The sequence below is a fragment of the Anolis carolinensis genome, chromosome 5 (assembly GCF_035594765.1).
Source record: "Anolis carolinensis isolate JA03-04 chromosome 5, rAnoCar3.1.pri, whole genome shotgun sequence".
Lineage (NCBI taxonomy): Eukaryota > Metazoa > Chordata > Lepidosauria > Squamata > Dactyloidae > Anolis > Anolis carolinensis.
Window position 1 is genome coordinate 25,832,604 of NC_085845.1, and position 21,080 is coordinate 25,853,683.

Sequence of the window (21,080 nt, forward strand, 5' to 3'; positions counted from 1 at the left end):
AGCATGTTTCCCTTGTATAAAACATCTATAAAACTTTCATGCCAAACTACTTTAGATTATGACATGGTTGTCTATCTCCTCTGTCAGTACTGGCTTTCATGAAGTGGTGTGAAGCAATACTTCTCAAGCTGTTTGATTTGGCGGTAGGGCCTGGTATCATATTTCTGTTATATTATTATTGTATTAGAATAGTTTTCTAAAATCTGCTAAGGATTTTCACTGGTTTATGGACCTTCACTTTGCATAGCAGTGAAGAACATACATGAATTGACCTACTGGCTATGGAAACCAACTGGGTAACCTTAGGCAAATTACACTGTCTTAGCCACAGATAAATCAGCTACAGGAATATCTCAGACTATTTCAAGAGAATCCATACGGTGATGGGACTATAGCAGCAGGCCAAAAACTATCTACAGCCTTAGCTAATGCTAAGAAAGACTGTTGGATAGAGCTGCTTGAGAACCTGGACATGTCCAAGAGTAGCCAAAAAGCCTGGCAATTGCTGAGACGCCTGGATAGTGACCCTCTGGTCAGCCATGGACACGCGAACGTGACACCAGACCAGATAGCTCACCAGCTAATTCAGAATGGGAAAACCAACTGCAGCAGAAGATGAAAATCAACAGGGTGCCAGAACTTGAAACCCACCAGTTGTCTTCTCTAAATCTGAAAGAACTCAGAAGCCATCAAGCGATGTAAGACTGGTAGAGCACCTGGCCTAGAGGACCTGATGATGGAGCAAATAACACACTTGGGCCCCAAAGCTGAAAACTGGCTTTTGAAATTCTACAATCAATGCTTGACACACAAACAGATTCCCAGAGCATGGAGGAAAACTAAGATCATTGCCATTTTAAAACCTGGTAAAGATGCCTCCAATGCCAGGAACTATCGACCAATCTCCCTCTTATGTCATCTATATAAAGTCTATGAGAATCTATACACCTGTTGATAAACTCTACAAGTTAGCTGGCATTGCCTCTCCTGACGTGCGACGGGAAGTTGCTGCTAACTGCGAGAGAAATAAGGTCGAACATTGTGAAAGCCAGCCACTGCATGACTATCAGCCTCCTCCCACCAGACTCAAATCAAGGAAGGGCTTCATGAGAACCACCACTCCTCTTGTTGTTCCTCCAGCAGCAGCAAGGGTGTCCCTCTGGGCAGCTAAACCTGGCAATTCTAACTGGATGGCCCCCCATGAGGGTCCTCCTCCAGGGGCAAACCAAGAATGGGCAACTTGGAAGTGCCTGAACAGACTCAGAAGTGGAGTGGGCTGATGTAAAGACAACTTGGCAAGGTGGCACTACCTGGAGGAATCCTCCACCTTGTGTGACTGTGGAGCAGAACAAACAACCCCGCATATGTATGCTTGCCCACAGTGTCCTGCCTCATGTACGGAGGAGGAGTTGTTTAAAGCTACGGACAATGCGGTTGCTGTTGCCCGCTTTTGGTCTAAAACTATTTAGTTGCTTGTGATTTCCTTTTTTTCATCATTTTAAAATGTATTTGTTATGCAATGCTTTTGACATGAAATAAATAAAGCCACAGAGGAACAAATCTTGGCAGGAAAACTGAGTGATAGATTTACCTTATGTGTACTATAAGTAAGAAAGAACTTGAAGGCACACAACAAGTTGTAAATCTTTATATCTGGAGAGTATCAGATTGGGGAGTGCTAATTCAGTAGAGAATAGGCTATGAATGTAATTTTTCTGGAGAGTTTGAAAACCGTATCTATTTCATTAGGCTGCACTCAGATTGCTGATCAGATCCAGTTTTAGAGAGCAACTATCTCCCATTCCCTGGCTACCAGTACATTATAGATTTTTAGTGCATATTGCTTTCTATTAGTTTCTTTTGTGATCTATGATAAATAATGGCTGTGATGCCAATGTAATTAATAAGCTTAAGTACTATAGTAGAAAGGTGCAGTGATTACAATAAATAGTAATGTTTAATTAGTCAGTTTAATATATTCCCAAGACACAGGATCGTTTCTAGTAAACTGCATAAGGGTACTCCTGTATGCAATCTGGAAATATGCTAAACAGAAGTGCCATTAGATTGGCAGTAGCCCGGCATTTCCACTAGCAACACCACCACTAGTCTTGGGACATGTATGTTTGAAATGCATCAAACCTGCTGTAAACATTTTACAAGATTGAAAGTTTTGGCATGGGACAAGCAATAGCACGTAGATTAAACGAACAAATAAGGGAACAATGAAGTTCGGTGTTAGATAACTGATCATAATTGGCAGGAAGTGATGTGTTACTAGGGAATTTCCAGGTTTAGCATGAAATTGATGAACTCTGCACAGTTCTTCTCTTAGGACTCAGAAAACTTTGTGGTGCATGTTTGAACTTTACAGAAACTTTCAAAAACTCCCTTGACACCTCCAGATTTATCCTGGTGCTGGCTATGCGTATTATCAGGGGAAATGCCCAGATGGTAGAAAATGCTCCATCTTTCATTTGTTTGCTATAAATATACATAAAGTATTTTGTGAACTTTTAAAATAATGTTTAATAATTGGGTATTGTCTAAGACTGGAGACATATTTCTTCTTAATATGTGGGCATATTCAGAATACACCCAAATATAGATATACGTTTGTAAATTCAGTAGTTGTGAATTGAGTGTGCAGTTTAACTGGCATGGAGAATTTTTTTAAAAAAAAAACATACTGCAGTCAAGTCTTTAAATACTTTCCACATTTTTCTCACATTGCGCATCTAGTTATTGAACATATAAGACTGTTATGCCAGATCAGTTTGCTCTGACTGGCACTAGTCTCAGGCACATTCATATCTGCTGCAAAGGTGATCCTGCAGATAAACAGCAGGAATAAATACTACAAGGCACAGATCATGAATAAACATATAGATTATCTGAATTTATTTTTTTAAAGTCCAACATATCTTGGCCTATACATAAACTGACTGGTCTTCTTTGGGGACATTAATTAGATCAACAGAAGACATTTCTGGAGTTACAGATATTCTGTCTTCAATAGCTGAACTAATTCACAGTAAATGCAATTCAGGTTTTTTAAGAATAAATTCAGACCATCAACAAATACATCTCCTATTTCTGCTAACTCCCACTAGCCCCAGGCCATATGGCTAATTGTGAAGTATGATAGGAAGATCTATAGTTGACTGTACTGGAGGTCCAAAGCAATCTAATGCCTTCTTCATCCAAAATATATGCTATAACACTCAGCTACATCTTTCCCCCTTAAAATTACACTATGCCAATAATATGCTATAGTAATAACATTGTAAGATGGCAGGTTAGTACATGCCATAGTTTTAGCCTTTTTGCACCCCCTTAGGTCAAAGTCCTGCCTGTCTCTTTTTTCTATTGCTACTTACTGTTTTTCTCATTTTCTCAGACTGATCCCTCTAGGCTCTTTTTTTCCCTTAGGTTCTCTAGACCTGTGCCCTTTCCAGTCCTTTTCCAAACTTGGTTTATGGCTAGACTACTGCTTTCTTGGCTTCTGCCTTCTTATTTTCCAGCCTGCCTGGATTGTTAGCTTCTCAGGGCCAACAATATTATTTACTGTTAGGAAGATGTAAGGTGTCGTAAAGGGGTAGCAAATAAGATTTGTCAGTTCTTTGGTTTATTTGTTTACAGACAGAAATTGGGAGAGGTGTTTCTGAGACCTTTTAGCTTATATGCTGAAATTGGCTGCTTTTAGGTGCTGAATTGGAGGGAAAGAGGTCATCATTTGCTGCTCTGCCTCATCTAACAAAATATCTTAGACTGGTCTTGCTGGCTTCTGTTGTATAATCAAAGCAGAAATCACTCAGGTTAAAGCTTCCATCCACCGCTATGACATTAGCGCAGAACGACTTCACCAATCCCCCTTTCTTGCAATTTAGATTGAAATAGATTTTAGACATATTAAAAAGAAGCAAGTCTGTATGAAGCCCACCTTAAGTCACAAAGTCTGCCTCATTTTCCATTCACCTTTGTCACCTGGGTTTAGCAAGCTGAGAATAGGAAAATCAGGCACCAGCTGTGCTCGTAACAGATAGAGGCAGCATTTGATATGTAACTTGAGGACAATTTACTGCCCTGCAAACCAAATACATAGGGGTCACTCTGTTATAAGCATGGCTGCCACTCATTCTTCTTATCCACGCTGGATGAAAAAATAGGACATTTGGGCATCCTGTATTGTCCTCGTGTGCAAGAGGATTTTCAGTCCCCAGATATAAGATGCTCTATCCAAAATAGGACTGCTAAGAACACAAGCAATATTTCATGTTCTTTTTTGAATATTTTATAAGCCTTGTATATTTCATAACCTGTGAAGGAGAAATGTGAACTGAGAAATGCTCCCCCCCCATCAGCCTGAGTTATTTTGTGGATGCATTAACTTTTGAATTTGAGGTTTGCCTTGGTTGTTGTTGTTATTATTTATACCCCACTTCTTTCTCTACAAGGAGACTACCAGTGTATAAAATACTACCAAATATACCTTGTGAATTCCTCATATCCTATAATAATACCAAGTAAATTACACTTCTTGTTTGTCTGTTACTAATTGGAAACTCCCAAGTAAGTTAACGGGAGTGGCAGGGACATGTACCAAGAGCTCCAATAAATAGCACTTGTGTTCGGTTCTCTCATTCCTGCATTGTTCCAGTGTAGCCTTAATATTGTGTTTCAATTTTTTAATAACCTTTAATGTAAAGCAGCTAAATTTTTCAAAAAATATAACGTGTGCAATATTTATTTTGTCTTTCTTTGGCCCTGATCTTATCCATGCTTTATTGGAGACTTTAAAAAAAGACAGAGGAAATCTCCAATTGTACAAGAAACAAGTTAACTCCAGTGTGTTTTGAAAGAGCTGGCATGGTGTCGTTTTTGAACCTTGGACTATGACTCAGTAGACCAGGGATTGAATCCCCTGATGTTTGAGACTCCCAACTCCCAAAAGCCCTAGCCAGCTTGTCCAATGGCCAGGAATGCTGGGCGCTGATGTCCAAAACACCTGGGAGGGCCACAGGTTGTACATCACTGTACTAGGTGATCCTGGCAAGTCACAGCCTCATAGGAAGGCAAAGACAAGCCCCCTCTGAATAAATCTTGTGTGAAAACCCCATCAAGGGTTCACCTTAGGATCACTTTAGGTCAGAAACAACTTGAAGGCACACAAATACAACAAATGTGTTTTGAACTATACTTTTTATTACAGCCACTTTTACATGATAATGACCAACTTGACATTTAATCACTATTTCTGCAGTTAAACAAAAACTTGGTTTCAGCTTTCTCTGAATTGTCCCTGCACAGTTTGCAAGATGTTGCAAGAGGGCTTATTTTTGGAAAATGTGAATTCAAAAGTTCCTCCTTGTGGTGTGAAACATTTTCCTATTGGTAAATGTAAGGAACCACAGCCATTTTCATTCACTTCAGCTAAGGATGTCTTACTATAACAAAATCTCAGAATTTAATTTTGCAGGACATGTGATTTTCAAGAACAGTTTTTGGTTCCCCATTTGCCTTGAGAAAATAATGGAAATACCTTTGTTAGTCCACTGCATCCTTCTCATGCTGGTCTTTGGCTCAAACATGCAGATAAAGAAGAAGTGCAAAGAAAACGACAGAAACTCATGCCTAACTTCTCTGATAGTTATGGCGGAAGTGGGGCTGGAGCTGGAGGAGGCGGAATGTATGGAGGAGGAGGAGGTGGTGGAGGAGGAGGAGTTGGAGGAGGTGCTGGATCAGGTAAATTGTTATAGGTCAATGAAATATTCCCTTTTACTTTAGATTTGGGAAAAGTCCATTATTGTGGCAGATGGAATATGTGTAGCAGGAGGCCTTATACTTAACTAGCTTGATATAGCGGCTTCAATGTTGGACAAGGATTTTATAGCTTCAGGGTTCAGATCTCTGTTCAGCCATGGAAACCCACTTTGGCAGTTACTCTTGGAGAAGGCAATGGCAAATCTCCTCTAAATAAATCTTGTCAAGAAAACCCAGTGATGGGTGGGCTGTATGATTGCTGTAAGTCAGAAATAAATTGAAGACATGCAACAGCAGGTCCTGTATTATGACAGCAGAACTTGTGATCCACCAGATGTTTTAGTACTGTGCTTCCAGACATCCCCATCCAGTTTACATCATGATGAGAGTTGATCTGAATAGCCAGGATCTTTTACATAAATAATAAAATATACATTATTAAAACAATCAGCTATCTAGGGTCAGACCACCCTGTCGTATGCACTGCAAGGACCTCCTGGCCTCATCACGTAGTTTTCACGTACCCTTTATGTAATCCTTGACACTGAGGGCTAGATCACCCAATATTAAGGCCCGAGAAAAGTCACTGCCCACATCAGAAGATTAATCAAGTGTAATCAGTGTTTGTTCTGTCTAAGGAGAGAGAAGAGGAGGATGCATCACAGGTTCAGCAGCTGCAGAGGTACATTTAACTTGGATCAGCTGCAGGAGAAATTGTGATAAAATCAGGAATGGATTTGCTCTCCCATTGCAGTGGCTAAATCCGATACCACTGATATTAATATGTGTCATGAAATATAATAATGTACCCAAGTCATTGCCATTAAGACTATATCAAAGTCTGCCATTTAATCTTGAACTTTTAACTGAATACTTTTTTTCATCTAAGGAGATATGATTGATATCATATCCAACTGATTGATGTCTTTTTTTTAAGGATATGGGTATTCACCATATGGCTTTTCTGGCTATGGAGCAATGCACTTTCATTCCAGCACAAACAAGACTGGGGCAGGGATGAAGCATGGTACAGTATTATTTATTATTTACTTTAGTTTTATCTTCCACTGCTGCATTTGTTGTATTTACTTTACAAAACTGAAACATCTTCATAACAAGTTTATGACTCTTCATTGTCGGAGCAATTACTTACTTACTTATTATAGCTCTTTGCAAAGAAAAGAAGCGACAGGCATCTACTGCAACAGTCCACAGTCTTAAAAATAGATGCAAGGGAAAGGACAGGAAAGGGATAGTAAATAGAAAGATGTGTAATGGTATTTGGGTAGGACCACAGTTGCAACCAAGCAGGACTATCACTTTTCATCTCTCCTTTTCTTTCCAGTGAAATCCTCCTTTTATGATTCAGTGACATTGAAGTGTACATTGAGGAAAAGGGGTAATAAAGGGTGGGTGACATCACACAGTGAAAGAAGGATTAATCCTTTACTTCCCAACTGCCATCCCACCAATTCCCCAGGGTTGTCATTGAGAACATTTTTCTTAAGCCTAACTGTTGGGAAGTAGATGCCAGATCCAAAAGCATAATGATCCATGGGCCAGGTGTGTGAAAGGGTTCTAGGATAGGGAGGCTGTACAAAGGCACATTGTCTGTTGCCTAAATTTCCAAGGTGTGAGAAGCTTTGCTCACTGCTTTCTGCAACTACTTCAATTTTTCCTCAGTGTCATGAAGTGCAGGTTGGAGCTTTTGCAAAGATATATACTACAATGTTATAATGCTGGGATCCTGTAGACGTGCTATTCTAGTGGTTGCCCTTTTATCAAGGCCTTGCAGTGATGGTGATAGAAAAAATCTTATTTCTCCTGTGTCTTTCTTAGTTTAGAATGACTGTAAATGTGGCCCTTTTCCTCCTACCTTCTGCCTGTTACACCAGCATAATTATACTGGTAAGCGTTTTAGTTCAAGGCTGGAGTCCTGTAAATTAGTCCAAACTAGACTAAAGGTCACTAATTCAGTCACTGAATGGTGGGTCAACACATAGATAAATTTATAATAGCTCTATGCTAGTCAGGACTAACAGTAGAATTCTGGCTTGTTTCTTTACAGTTAGACCTCCATATTCACTGGAGTTAGAGACAAAGGACCCCAGTGAAAGTGAAGACCCACAAAATAAAAAATTGGCAATTTCTTTATCTGATAGAACACCTCTGTAGGAATTTTTAGGTCTTCCAGCACAACTCTGTGGTCAATCTTAGCTGGAAACTGACCATAAAATTGCACTGGAAGAACTAGACTTTCATAGACAGAACATTTTGATCAAAGCTGTAAAATAATCAAATCCGCAAAAGTCAAAATGCAAAGGTAGAGGGATGAGTGTAGTAGTAAAACTTGAGCAGTATGAAAAAAGTTAATGTTACATATTTCTGTCTTTTTAAGGTTTCTCAAATGATATGCCTAAAAAAGATCCTGGAGGTTGCTGCAACAAAAAACATAGTGTAAAATTCAAAGAGAAATCTGGGGTTGAAGAGGAGAGCAAACCTAGTGTTGACACAGTTCCTGACGCAGAAGGAACTACTTCATCATGTGCTTCTACAGCAGACATTTATCTTCAAGGTAATTGGTAAAGTCCTTCTTATCCCTTGGAAGAACAAACTTGAATTGGAGGATTGGGCAGTGCATGCAGAATTCAGTTTCAAATCTTGATTAGTCTTGGGCATGCATGAAATCTGTTCTCCTAAATTCAGCTATCTTCTAATGTGTTGTTTATAGACTGTAGAGCCATCTATGCCACATAATGTGTTTTTTTAGTATCACTTTTGAGGGTTTTATATATAAAATCAAGAATAAGTAGAGAATCAAGAATCTTCTGGAGAAAACTCTTGTATTCTTTGGCTTGTATTAAAATATGAGGTCTCAACTAGGGTTGGGCTCGAATCCTGTTTCATCTGTTTCATTCGTGGTTTTGTACCGTTTCGTCCATTTAAATTGACAGAACAGTAGAACCCAATGGGAACAAATGAAACAGCGAAATGAATGGCAGAGGGGAATGGTAGCTGTTACCCTCTGCTGATTTTCGTCACTTGGCTGTCGGCTCTGGCTCGCAGTGCCTACAGTCGAGCGGCGAATGCTCAATGCTCATAGGCCCGGCTCACAGGGCCTGGAGCTTTGCTGCCCAAGGCCTGAAAAAAAACTTCTTCAAAGTCTTCTTCAATTGATCATCATCCATGAAGTAGCTCTAGATGAGATGGTTTCCATCAGATTGCAGCCTTCAGTCCCAGCTACTCAGAAAGATTTCAGCCTTAACGTACAGTATATTTTAATGAATATCTCACAGCCAGATTGCATATGCTTATCTGTACATTGTTCATGAGGTGGCTGTCCTTTCTTCCCGCAGATGCTTTGTTTTTGGAGAAGGCCATGGAGCTTGCTAAGTACCATGCCAATGCCCTTTTTGATTACGCCATCACAGGGGATGTGAAGAGGCTCCTGGCTGTGCAGCGCCACCTGACTACTGCCCAGGATGAAAATGGTGACAAGTAAGTCTGTAATGTCTTAAACCTGGGATTCTGTGGTTGTTTGCTGTTGTTCTTTTGCGCCTTCAAATCATGTATGACTTCTGGCAAACCCTGGCTTTTCTTGGCAACATTTCTTCAGAAGGATTTTGCCATTGACAGAATTTAACTTGTCCAAAGTTGCCCAGTGAGCCAAGAGGGGCCTTCAGAGTCCAGCAGTTGAAGCACGGCCCCATGTTGACTTAATGAAAATATTTCTCTATTCATTTATTCAACACAATTTATATACTGCTCTTTTCTTGCCATGGGTACCAAGGCAGCTTTCAAAATATATTAAAACACAGTAGAGCTAAAAACCTGGTGAATAATATTTTTTTAAAATAAGCTATCTTGCTGAAACATCGCTAATTTAAAACTGTATAAAGCATTTTTAAAACTTAACTATAAGAATAAAAATATGAAGACACACACAATTAAAAATATGTTGCAAAGACATTGACCAATATACATTTTTTATTTTAATACAATCTAATTTATAATCAGGGTACTGTTCCATTATCCAGGCAGAGGCCAAAAGGGGGCCCTAGACAGAGAAAGATAGTTCATTTTATGGGGGAGGGGGGTTGAAGGAATAAAACTATTTCCACCTGTTTTTCTGTTTTTCCTCTTACCCTTGTCAGTGTCGTGGAAACAACCCTTGAGTGTGACGTGGGAAGTGTGTGTGGGTGGGTGGGAATAACCAGTGAAAACAGGGGAAATAGTTTTCCTCCAACCCCTCCCTGTAAAATGGACTATCTGTCCAGTGCCCCCTTTGGCCTCCGCCTGGATAATGGAACAGTACCATAATCAGAATCAAAGTAATATACATTCAGAGTATACATTAAAAAAGAAAAGAGAAACAAATCAGAAAACATGTGGAAAAAGAAAGGAGGGGAGAAAAGGAGAGAAAAAAAAGAAAGGGGGGAAGGAACATGCAATACGACTCTAATACATATCCCCAGCCTGACTGTAATGCATAGAAAATTAAAATGAAAAAAGAATGTATATATTGTTCTTCACTTACAGATGCCATTAATTAGTCCTAGTAAAAAATTTTACATTATTAAATTTCTTATTGCTCAAAAAGTCCATAAATAGTTTCCAGTCCTTTAAAATCCATGCTATAGTTTGGCAGTTTCGGCTAATTCAGAAGTTTTGACAAGCCAGCCTCCTGTCAGTGCTTAAGTCTTTTTCCAGGTTTCAGCAATGTTCTTGGAGCTATTATATATCAAAAAAGACAAATGCCTTTAAATATAAAAACAGGACAGAGAAAGGCCAGCTTAGCCTGGGTTTATGGGTCAAACTAGTCTTCTTTGGAAAATAATGTTCAAGAGCCTAACTTTACACTTACATTTACACAGTAGCCTAACTTTACACTTACATTTACACAGACTCCTGCATTCGTAAGTTGTGACACTGCTCAACTGTATCTCCATATGTGACTGCCTCCACAGTGCACATCTATGCTCAATTCTACATACTGTATGACTACATAATGTAGAGTGTTATCTCACACACAACTCCAATTTTGCAATCTTGAACTGAATCCATCCATTCTGCATTGGATAGAAATGTCCAATTGCTTTCATCGGGAGAATGTGGACATAGAGAAGACACCAACAAATCTTTGGTACATATCTTTCTCTCAGATATCATTCATAAAATCTAAATTTAGTGCAGTTTCCTTCTAAATCAACTTGCTTAGTGTTGGCATGTTGTTCTTGTTAACCATTTCCCCATAATAGAATAGGTCATATTCTATTTCTGAAATGATGAGAGAAATGAAAATAGCAGTTCCAAAAAAATATGACACCCCAGTGATTCATTATAAGTGCCTCTCATTTAGAAAGAGAAAGGGGCAAAATGACTTGAGACATTGCTGTATGTAATGGTTAAAAAAAAGTATAATATTTTTTGTGCCCTTTGGGTTTTCGAAATTAGATCAAATCAATCCTAGGCAAGCCACCTATCCTTCATAATGACTCCTCCAGGATTCCTGAGCATTGGCTATGCTGGCTAGGGCTTAACAAGGCTTGGAGCCCAAAAAAGGATTTGAAGCCACAGGTTGGCGAAAGCTGTCCTAGTTATGTTGAAGGAAACTTTGAAACTCCTCTCCTTTGTGTCTCAATCAGCTACTCTTTAGCTACTCTTTAGCTTTGTGTCTCAATCAGCTACTCTTAGAAACCCACTTTAACTGGAGAAGTCCCATGTTGGGAAAGGGAAGCAAACCTAAGAAAATTGTTCAAATGGTCCATATAGGTGCTGATTATGAGCTGTCACAAGCCTGAGATTTGAACTATCCTCCTCCTTAGAAGTTGGGGGGAAATCAATCTGCATGAAGCCTGCTAGATTTTCTGTGCCAAAGACCTCCAGCTTCGTAGGTTATTCATTCACAGAGGAAAATTGATGTAGCAAAGGATTTGTTGCTTGGATCTCTCATTTGTTCCTTGCCTTGCATGCAACTGACACAGTGAAGCTGACCACTGCTCTCTAGTGGGCATAGTGTGCAATAAACCTTCCTGTCACCTTAGCTTTATCCTTCCAGTCACCATTTTCTCCTTCCATCCAGACTTGGGAGAAGGATGGGAAGGAATGTCTCTTGATAACACACACAGGATGTGACTAGCAAGTGTTGCACCTTTTCCCACTCTAAAGCATAGCAATGGAAATTGGAGCTCTTTGGGTGTCACTCCATGATGATGCTCTGAGAGCCATTGCATTGATTGAATCCCACAATGCCTTCTCTTGTGTTTCATGCAGCAGAGAGTGGCAGGTCATGCATCATGGGCCATAGCAAATAAGACTCTTGCCTTCGCAGAATCTACCTTAGCTGTGTATCTTGGGGACACTTGTTTCATTCCCATCAGCAATGGAGAGAATCCAGCAAGTAGAACACATCTTTTAGTTTGGCTAGCAAAGTCCAGCCAGGAATTGTAGATTTCCGCACACTGATGGGTAAAAAAACCTAACATTTTCTGTGATCCAGACCAAAGGGAACAAAGTATTCATCTAGCTGTAAGGCATCATAATCTCTTGCGATGTTTTACAAGTCTTCTATTTGGGGGAGAACTTTTCACATGGTTTAAGCTGCTGACGGGCCCCTACATGTAGCAGAAGGCGTGTAAGTGATCTAGGATGCACACTTGTATATGTAGGTTGTTGGGAGGTCTATTGAGCCTCTCTGTGTTAACCCATGAGAATTCTGGGTGTGCAATAGCAGAATTGCTGCCAGTCTTCTATGGCAATAACAATGCAGTATAAAATTGACAAATTGGCGAGCTGCTTTTCATGGAAACGTGTTTTCTGGTACCATGTTCACATTGAAAAACTTTGAAGGGCTAGCGGAGGTGGGAGTAAAGAAGAATGCTCATCTGTTGGATTTGATGAAGAGGCCATACCTTAACTTCTGACTTACCAGTTAGATCCTATTGTTCATGCACTGCAATTTTAGTTATTCTTTGATGAAGGATTACGAGTATCAGGATTATCATTGGCCTTTACTTATCAATGCTACATATGCTCCCATTCCCCTGGACCCAGCACTCTTTGGTGAGCTGCCCTCTTGTAACTCTGATTAAGCTGTATCCCTCTGGACTCTCTTAACCTATTTATAGGTAATCATTGAATTGGACTTCTGTAAATTGATTTCTTTACTTGTAGCCACTTGTAGCTGTCCTTGTTTGAGGAGTGTCAGTTGGTACAGGGGTGGGATGTATTTCCCTTTTTGGAAAACACAATCTTTTGGGAAATTCCCAACCTGGAGATAATGATAATAATATAATATAATTTATTCATATTCCACTCTTATCTCCCTAAGGGGACTCAGAGCGGATTACAGGTACATATTTGGCAAACATTTGGCAAGCTATCCTTGATATTAATCAACATATTATGTCTGGAGGTATATGCTGCAGCACCACTATGAATGTTTTTAGCAAGGTGAGCTTTAATTGAGGCCCAGATTCCCATGTGATGTTGGCTACGTAATTTGCCCTCCATACCAAGATTTGTCTTTCACAGAAAGCCAGAACACAACCTTTGATCCAGACTCAGGCAAAGTGTATTGACTTCAAGTCTCCGTTTCCCTGCATACTCAAGGAATTGTGATCTTAGCGTTAGGCAGGGAGACCTTGGATTTGTAAACTCTTTCAGTTTACATGCCAAGCATATGTGTTTCCTTTTCTCATGACTCATTCCCTCTACCTCTCAGAATCCCATGATCTTTAGTCACAGTCTGTATTCACATGAAAGAAACTAATGATCATTCCTGGAGAAAATAGTAATTTCTCTGTTTTTAAGCATGGTTTTGGATTTGCGAAACTTGTGGGTCATATCAAGAAACAAATCTGCATTGTAGCACCATCAGGAATGACAGATAATGATGTAAAGTTTTCTAAAGTGCATGGAAGTCATGCAGCTAGTATGTTTTTGTTTTTTACCCATTGGCTATAGTTGTTCCTTGGTTTCCTGAAAATTCGCAAGGCATAAGCAGCCAGTTGCTTAGAAGCTGGCATCAGTTCACAGACCACCCCTTTTGAGTCATAGAATTTTAGATGGCCCAGAAAGGAGAATTCTCTGGTGCACTGGCTATATGTTTTTTCCACAATTTTGTTCAGCAGATGCTAACTATATTCCCAGTGAAACCTATTTGAAACATATTATGAATAACTCTTGTTGTATCTGTTTGTTTTTGGCAGCATTAAATGTATTTTTTCTTGTCTCTCCCCCTCCCTTTTTGATTAATGCCAGTGTCCTTCACCTATCAATTATTCATCTTCAAGCAGAACTGATGAGGAATCTCCTAGAAGTAATAGCAGATCTAAATTCTGCTGATGTTCTCGATGTGAGAAATGACCTTTACCAGGTATACAAGCCATAGGGTGAGGTATTTCACAAAATTGGGTGGTGGCACCTCTGTGAGCAGAGCTGCAAAGACCTGCTGACTGGGGGGTGGGTCTGTGAAATTTTGGAGGATTTTCCCATCATCCCAGTCCAGTTTGTTCAGCAACATCCCACATCACCCTGCAAGATTTGAGGCAAAGTATAAAATGTAATAGCGCTCCATGCAGTCATGCCGGCCCCATGACCTTGGAGGTGTCTACAGACAACGCTGGCTCTTCAGCTTAGAAATGGAGATGCGCACCACCTCCCAGAGTTGGAAACGACCAGACTTAACATCAGAGGAAACCTTTACCTTTACCTCATAAAATGATGTTGTGAATGTAAAGAAGATTGTAAAAGGTGACATTGGGTTTTACTGTACAGTGAACGATATATTGTAGTGCATTGGCTGCTTTACTGACTGCTTTTTACAGTGTCAGAAACTGCTCCAAGCCCTGATGGTTTGGATAGAGGGATGTTCCAATTTGTGAGCCATAACTAACATCCATATTCATGACGTTATTTACTCTAGAAGCTACTGACACCTCAGGACATATTTTTGAGATGGGAGGAGCCCAAGAATAGTGGGCTGGGCCAGGAAATGCACTTGGTAACAAGATATTGGGGGACAAATCTAGATAAGCAGCAAGTCTTGCACTTCTGTTGCCTTCAGATTCAGTTAAGAATATTATGGCAGCGTTGGTTCAACTGCCAGTGAATTTGGCTTCTGAACATAGACTTAGTTGGGTGGCATCTGTCATTCTGTACTTTGCTTCAGGCAGAAAAATGTCTTGGACTCTTCCTAACAGAGGCCCAATGAGAAAACTGAAAGAGACTTCAGGGTCTCTGTTTTTCTGAGGCTGCAACTCACAGTGATCTTCACGATATTGCTCGGTACTCATTTTAAGATTTGGGTGCCTCTTTAGCATCTGTCATGTTAATCAGTTGAAAACTATTTTCCCCAATTCATATCTTATTAGTACATTGCTTAGGAGCCCCCGGTGGAGTAGTGGGTTAAAGCCTTGGAACTTGAAGGTTGGGTTGCTGACCTGAAGGCTGCCAGGTTCGAATCCCACCCGGGGAGAGCGTGGATGAGCTCCCTCTATCAGCTCCAGCTCCATGCGGGGACATGAGAAAAGCCTCCCACAAGGATGGTAAAAACATCAAAACATCAGAGCGTCCCCTGGGCAACGTCCTTGCAGACGGACAATTCTCTCACACCAGAAGCGACTCAGGTTGCTCCTGACACAGAAAAAAATATTGCTTAGTAGAATATGATTTTAACAAAAGGGTTTGTATGAATTGTGTTTCTGGCTATTCTGCCTTTTTAGTCATGTCCTATTTTCCTTTCCTCAGACCCCTTTACACTTGGCTGTGATCACAAAGCAGGCTGGAGCAGTGAGAGACCTGCTGGGCACTGGGGCGGATGTGAGCCTCTTGGATCGCCATGGCAACTCTGTCTTGCATCTGGCTGTCAATCAAGGGGATGAGAAAGTGCTAAACATCCTGCTGAGCCACAAAGAGGCCTCTCAGATGAAAGACCTTCCTAATGGGGAAGGTAAGCAAACAGGCTTTTCAGAATACCTCTCAAATTCTTTATTATGCAGAACAAGGCAGTGATCAGTATTATCATTTTGCCAAAGCTATTTCTAATTTCTTTACTATATAGATTCTTGAGACAGACCCATTACTGTTAGCTGGAGATATTTAGACCAGGGATATTTTTGATGTATCTTATACATATTTTGGGAGCAGCAAACATGGTGTCTACTGGAGCCCTTTTTGTTGGAGCATACATTTGCGAGACAAGTTTAATTCTAAAATAGATGCCACTACAATTGTGTTTTAAAACCCTATACTATACAGGCAACCCCAAAGTTACAAACAAGATATGTTCTGTAGATTTGTTCTGAAATTGAATTTATTTGTAAATCGGAACGGGGGCATATTTAAGTGTAACTCCAACTATGTGTGTGTGTGTGCGTGTGTGTGTGTATAGAGCGTTAGCTAGCATAGGGAAGGGTTAACACCCCTGTAGTGTTTGTTTTGCTGTCTGTGCCCCTCAGAGCCAGCCCTAGGTATTTTTCAAGTGTAGGCGAACAGAATTTTGCCCCCCCCCCCCAAACCAATCACTGAAAAATAAAAGCATTGGATAAGCAAAAATGTTGGATAATAAGGAGGGATTAAGGAAAAGCCTATTAAACATCAAATTACATTAAGATTTTACAAATTAAGCACCAAAACATCATGTTTTACAACAAACCAACAGAAAAAGCAGTCTCGACTGCGCCCCCGTATGTTTTGCGCCCAAAGTGACCGCTTAATTCGCCTCATTGTTGGACCGGCTCTGGTGCCCCTGTTCAGAAGATTTCACCACACTTTCTGTCCCTGTAATAATTAGATTTAAAATATTTAGCTTGTTATGGAAACAAGGATTGGTGAAAAAGCTTCAGTAAAGACATCTTTTTCCCATGATAGCTCTTCCAGGAGCGAATTTCCCTTCCTAGGGGTAGATTCCTCTCACTTCCTGTTGTCTTGTCCCCAATCTTAACTATGAGTCATTCGTAAGTCGGATGTTTGCAACTTGGGGACTGCCTGTACATTTGTCTTCTTTCCAGGGTGTGTGTGGGGTTTTTTTATAATGCTGCTGTGCTTCTTGTACTGCAGGCCTGGCAGCCATCCACTTAGCTGTGATGGCAAACAGTGTGTCTTGCCTTAGACGACTCTTTGCCGCTGGCGTGGATGTCAATGCCCAGGAACAGAAGTCTGGGAAAACTGCTTTGCATCTGGCTGTCGAACAAGGAAGTATCTCTTTAGCAGGTTGCCTTCTGCTTGAGGTAAGCTCCATCTTTTCTTTTTGTTTGTTTTCTCCTTGAGTGATAGAAATCTTCATTTTGTTCTTATTAATTTATAGCAGTTGACAGGTTTTCATTGAGTAGTTTTCTCAGGGTGTCAAGCCACCCTTTGGAGACACCGATAGGGAAATGTGGAAGTATTCATTACCTTCCCTACTCTTTTCATTGCCATCCTCCCACTTAGGTCAAGGTTGAAGGCTCCCTCCTCACGCCCTGCAATAATGTCCCTTTCGCTTTTCTTGTAATCCTGCCACTTTTGAGTAATGCAGGAATAAATTATATCTACCTCTTTATAGAAGAGGTTGATGCAGTGTCTACATAATGCATTATTATATAACTTTCTTTAGACATTTTTTACATTCTTTAAACATAGGTTTGGCACACTGCCAGCAACAGATATAAGAAGTTCAAGACAGGCAATTAAAAGTGCAATTTTACATAGAAGAAATTCTGAGTTCAGTCGTTTTTAGAGTTGAACTTTTAGAGAACTCTATAAAGGTCTGATTTAAATAAAATTTTCTATACCCATGTTTTTGTTTTGAAAAAATAAATAGGGAGAGGCATTTGTAGACAGCACGACATATGATGGGACGACTCCGCTCCACATAGCAGCTGGAAGGGGGTCTACAAAATTAACAGCTCTTCTCAAAGCAGCAGGTAAGGGTGTGTGCTTGCCACAAAGTGTCACTGTGGCTCAATTTATATATATATATATATATATATATATATATATATATATATATATATATGTGTGTGTGTGTGTGTGTGTGTGTGTGTGTGTGTGTGTGTGTGTGCGCGCGCAATTCTATGTGCATCTATTCCTGAGTTTTAAAAGAGTAATTTTTTAACAAAAATATTCTTTACAATGTAGCAAGTTTTGTATGTGGCTACTATTGAGAAGCAGTAACATGTTTGTATTCTGGCAGATCACTGGGCCTGTGGCACATAAATTATCATGGATGCTGCTCTGGAGAATCCTTTTACCATCTGCAATGTAGCTAAAAATAGGATAGTGTTCTATAATTTATGATTATTATTATTACTATTTATGAATTGTAACCTACATTTTATTGATGCGATCTTAATTAATGTGGTGTTATATGTATTTTAATAAGATTGTATTTTATCGTTCTGTTGTACCCTGATTTGAAGTGTAGGGAGGTGTAGGTAAAGGTAAAGGTTTCCACTTACGTTAAGGCTAGTCGTGTCCGATTCTGGGGGGGCGGGGTGCTTATCTCCATTTCTAAGCCAAAGAACCAGCGTTGTCCGTAGACACCTCCAAGGTCATGTGGCCGGCATGACTGCATGGAGTGCCGTTACCTTCCCGTTGGAGCGGTACCTATTGATCTACTCACATTTGCATGTTTTTGAATTGCTAAGTTGACAGAAGCTGGAGCTAACAACAAGAGCTCACCCTGCTCCTTGATTCGAACTCCCGACCTTTCGGTCATCAAGTTCAGCAGCTCAGCGGTTTAACCCACTGCGCCACTGGATTAAACCTGGTGGTTATATTATTATTATTATTATATCTTGAGGACTGGACTTTTTATATAGATACAAGCTGTGCTTCCCCAAATGTAGGAAAGCAGAAGCACTTGTGAAAACCATGAGGAAATATGTAATTTCCTAGAAAATGTTGCCCAATATGAGAGAGAGAATGTATTTTTAATTGGAAGAGATCAGACTAAACCTAAGCCAAACTACTGGGATCTTGCTTTGAGGCTTCCATTGGAATTGGCTGTGTGTTAAGGAGCCCCGGTGGCAAAGTGTGTTAAAGCACTGAGCTGGAGACCGAAAGGTCCCAGGTTCAAATGCCGGGAGCGGCGGGAGCGGCGGGAGCGGCCGCTGTTAGCTCCAGCTTCTGCCAACCTAGCAGTTCGAAAAAATGCCAATGTGAGTAGATCAATAGGTACCGCTCTGGTGGGAAGGTAACGGCACTCCATGCAGTCTTGCCGGCCACATGACCTTGGAGGTGTCTATGGACAACGCCAGCTCTTCGGCTTAGAAATGGAGATGAGCACCAACCCCCAGAGTCAGACATGACTGGACTTAACGTCAGGGGAAAACCTTTACCTGCTTTGCTAAGATTAGAAGAGTCAGCTTGTGGAATGAATATGTTAGAAGACATCTGATCTTTCTTTTTTAATGTCTTTTGTATAATTTTTGTAAAGGTGCAGATCCCCACATTGAGAACTTTGAACCACTGTTTGAACAAGATGATGTGAAAGACAACGAAGGGGAAGATGAAGGGATTGTACCTGGAACGACACCTTTAGACATGGCAACTAGTTGGGAGGCAAGCAATGATTGTTGATACTGCATTCCAAAGCAATAAACATATCATTTTAGGACCAATTTAAGCATACAGCTTACGCGCGTAGTGTTGAACTATGGCTTAGACTTACAACAAAATCAGGCAGTTAAACTATTTAAATCATAGGACTAAATTGGAACCCAAGAAGAATTGGATAAAGTTGATTTTTCTGGTTTGCTATTAGCTAATGTTTCTTCTTCCTAACAGGTATATGACATCTTGAATGGCAAATCCTCTAAGACAAAGGTGGCTTCTGATGACCTGTTGACTCCAGGTAGGAGCAGATTTTAACAGGGAAATTATTTCCCTTGCCTCCTTCTCTAACAATTAATTTGTTTATTGTTACTTTCGATTTAGTATATTGTTTGGTATCTGGAGGTCAAGAAATTGTTTAGGAAATAACATTTTTACACTTTCTTCCATTGTAAAAAGGGCTTTGAGATGACTGATGTACAGACTTTTCTTCTAATCTATATAGGAGTAAGAATGTTGTGCTCTTAAATACAGTAAATGTATTCCTCCATTTGGAGTGAAAGGGGAAAAGGTGAATTAATTTATAGGAAAAACACCAAGCGTATAACTATAAACGTAAGTATCAAATAAAAAATAGCAGTTGCTATCAAGGAGTTTTATTTTTCTTCCCCCTTTCCCCTATAGGAAACATGAAAGAGCTGAGTGATGATGTTAAATCGCAGCTTTACAAGTTACTTGAGGTACCTGATCTGAACAAGAATTGGTCCATGTTAGCACAAAAACTGGGCCTAGGGATACTAAACAATGCCTTCCGGCTGAGTCCTTCTCCTTCAAAAACTCTCCTGGATAATTATGAGGTAATACATTACCAGGTGAAGTCTTATTATTTTATTGTATTGTTTTTATCTTGTAAGGTAGATTCTGAGGGTTTGTTCTTAAGTTGAATGTGTATGTAAGTCAGAATAAGTGCATTTTTCAGTGTTAACTCCAGCCTCTATCTATTGGTTTTGGATAGCAGAAGAGTTCACTTTACCTTCTATCTCTGAAACAATTAGATTGTGAAAAATTTGGCTTGTCATGGAAACAAAAGCTGGTGTCAAAGTGGAGACACCTTTTCCCCATGATAACTCTCACAGAATTTAATTTTCTTTCCTATGGGCAGATTTCTTCTCACTTGCTGTTGTCTCACCCCTGTTTATAAGTTCGATGTTTGTAACTCAGGGACTGCCTAAATGCATGCATGCATACATACATACATACATACATACTTGCTGATAGCTAAGAGGTGTTTGTTTGCTACTCTTTGGTATGACAATTGCAAAGAAATGTGTTGTTCTCTGTCACCACTTGTGCTAGGGAAGGATCAACCTCTATAAAAATAGGTGCCCCTCTTTATTAAGAAGATTGCTTCAGTGGCCTTACCTTCGTCTCTATTTCTCCATATAGGTTTCTGGTGGAACAGTAAAAGAGCTTGTTGATGCTTTGAGAGAAATGGATTATCCAGAGGCTGTTGAAATTATTCAGAAATCCTTGACTGTTTCATTGAGCCATTCCAGCCAAGAGGATACAAAAGATGCCAGACCTTCACTGAGTGAATCACCTTCCTCTCCCTTGAAATCTCAATCAGGTTGTTTCCTATTGGCAGAGTGATAAGGAGGTTTAGGGTGTTTGATGTAGATGTGAAAGACCCAGATTCAAATCCCTTGCTTTGCTGCAGACCCCACTGGGCACACTTGACTTACCCTAGCATACCGTTCTGAACACCTTGGGGAAAGGGCAGG

The 21,080-nt window shown here is 40.1% G+C and overlaps 1 protein-coding gene across 3 annotated transcripts in view; it reads left to right on the forward strand.

Moving 5' to 3' along the window:
• Nucleotides 1–21,080, forward strand: part of nfkb1 (nuclear factor kappa B subunit 1) — a 64,449-nt gene that overhangs the window by 41,335 nt on the left and 2,034 nt on the right. For all 3 annotated transcript variants that reach the window (XM_062982411.1, XM_062982412.1, XM_062982413.1), the window contains 12 exons: nucleotides 5,596–5,745; nucleotides 6,701–6,790; nucleotides 8,162–8,338; nucleotides 9,120–9,261; nucleotides 14,026–14,140; nucleotides 15,514–15,715; nucleotides 16,825–16,994; nucleotides 17,567–17,669; nucleotides 19,184–19,308; nucleotides 19,534–19,600; nucleotides 19,984–20,156; nucleotides 20,746–20,926. In XM_062982411.1, the coding sequence (XP_062838481.1) occupies nucleotides 5,596–5,745; nucleotides 6,701–6,790; nucleotides 8,162–8,338; nucleotides 9,120–9,261; nucleotides 14,026–14,140; nucleotides 15,514–15,715; nucleotides 16,825–16,994; nucleotides 17,567–17,669; nucleotides 19,184–19,308; nucleotides 19,534–19,600; nucleotides 19,984–20,156; nucleotides 20,746–20,926 (1,695 nt within the window). The remainder of the gene's footprint in view (nucleotides 1–5,595; nucleotides 5,746–6,700; nucleotides 6,791–8,161; nucleotides 8,339–9,119; nucleotides 9,262–14,025; nucleotides 14,141–15,513; nucleotides 15,716–16,824; nucleotides 16,995–17,566; nucleotides 17,670–19,183; nucleotides 19,309–19,533; nucleotides 19,601–19,983; nucleotides 20,157–20,745; nucleotides 20,927–21,080) is intronic.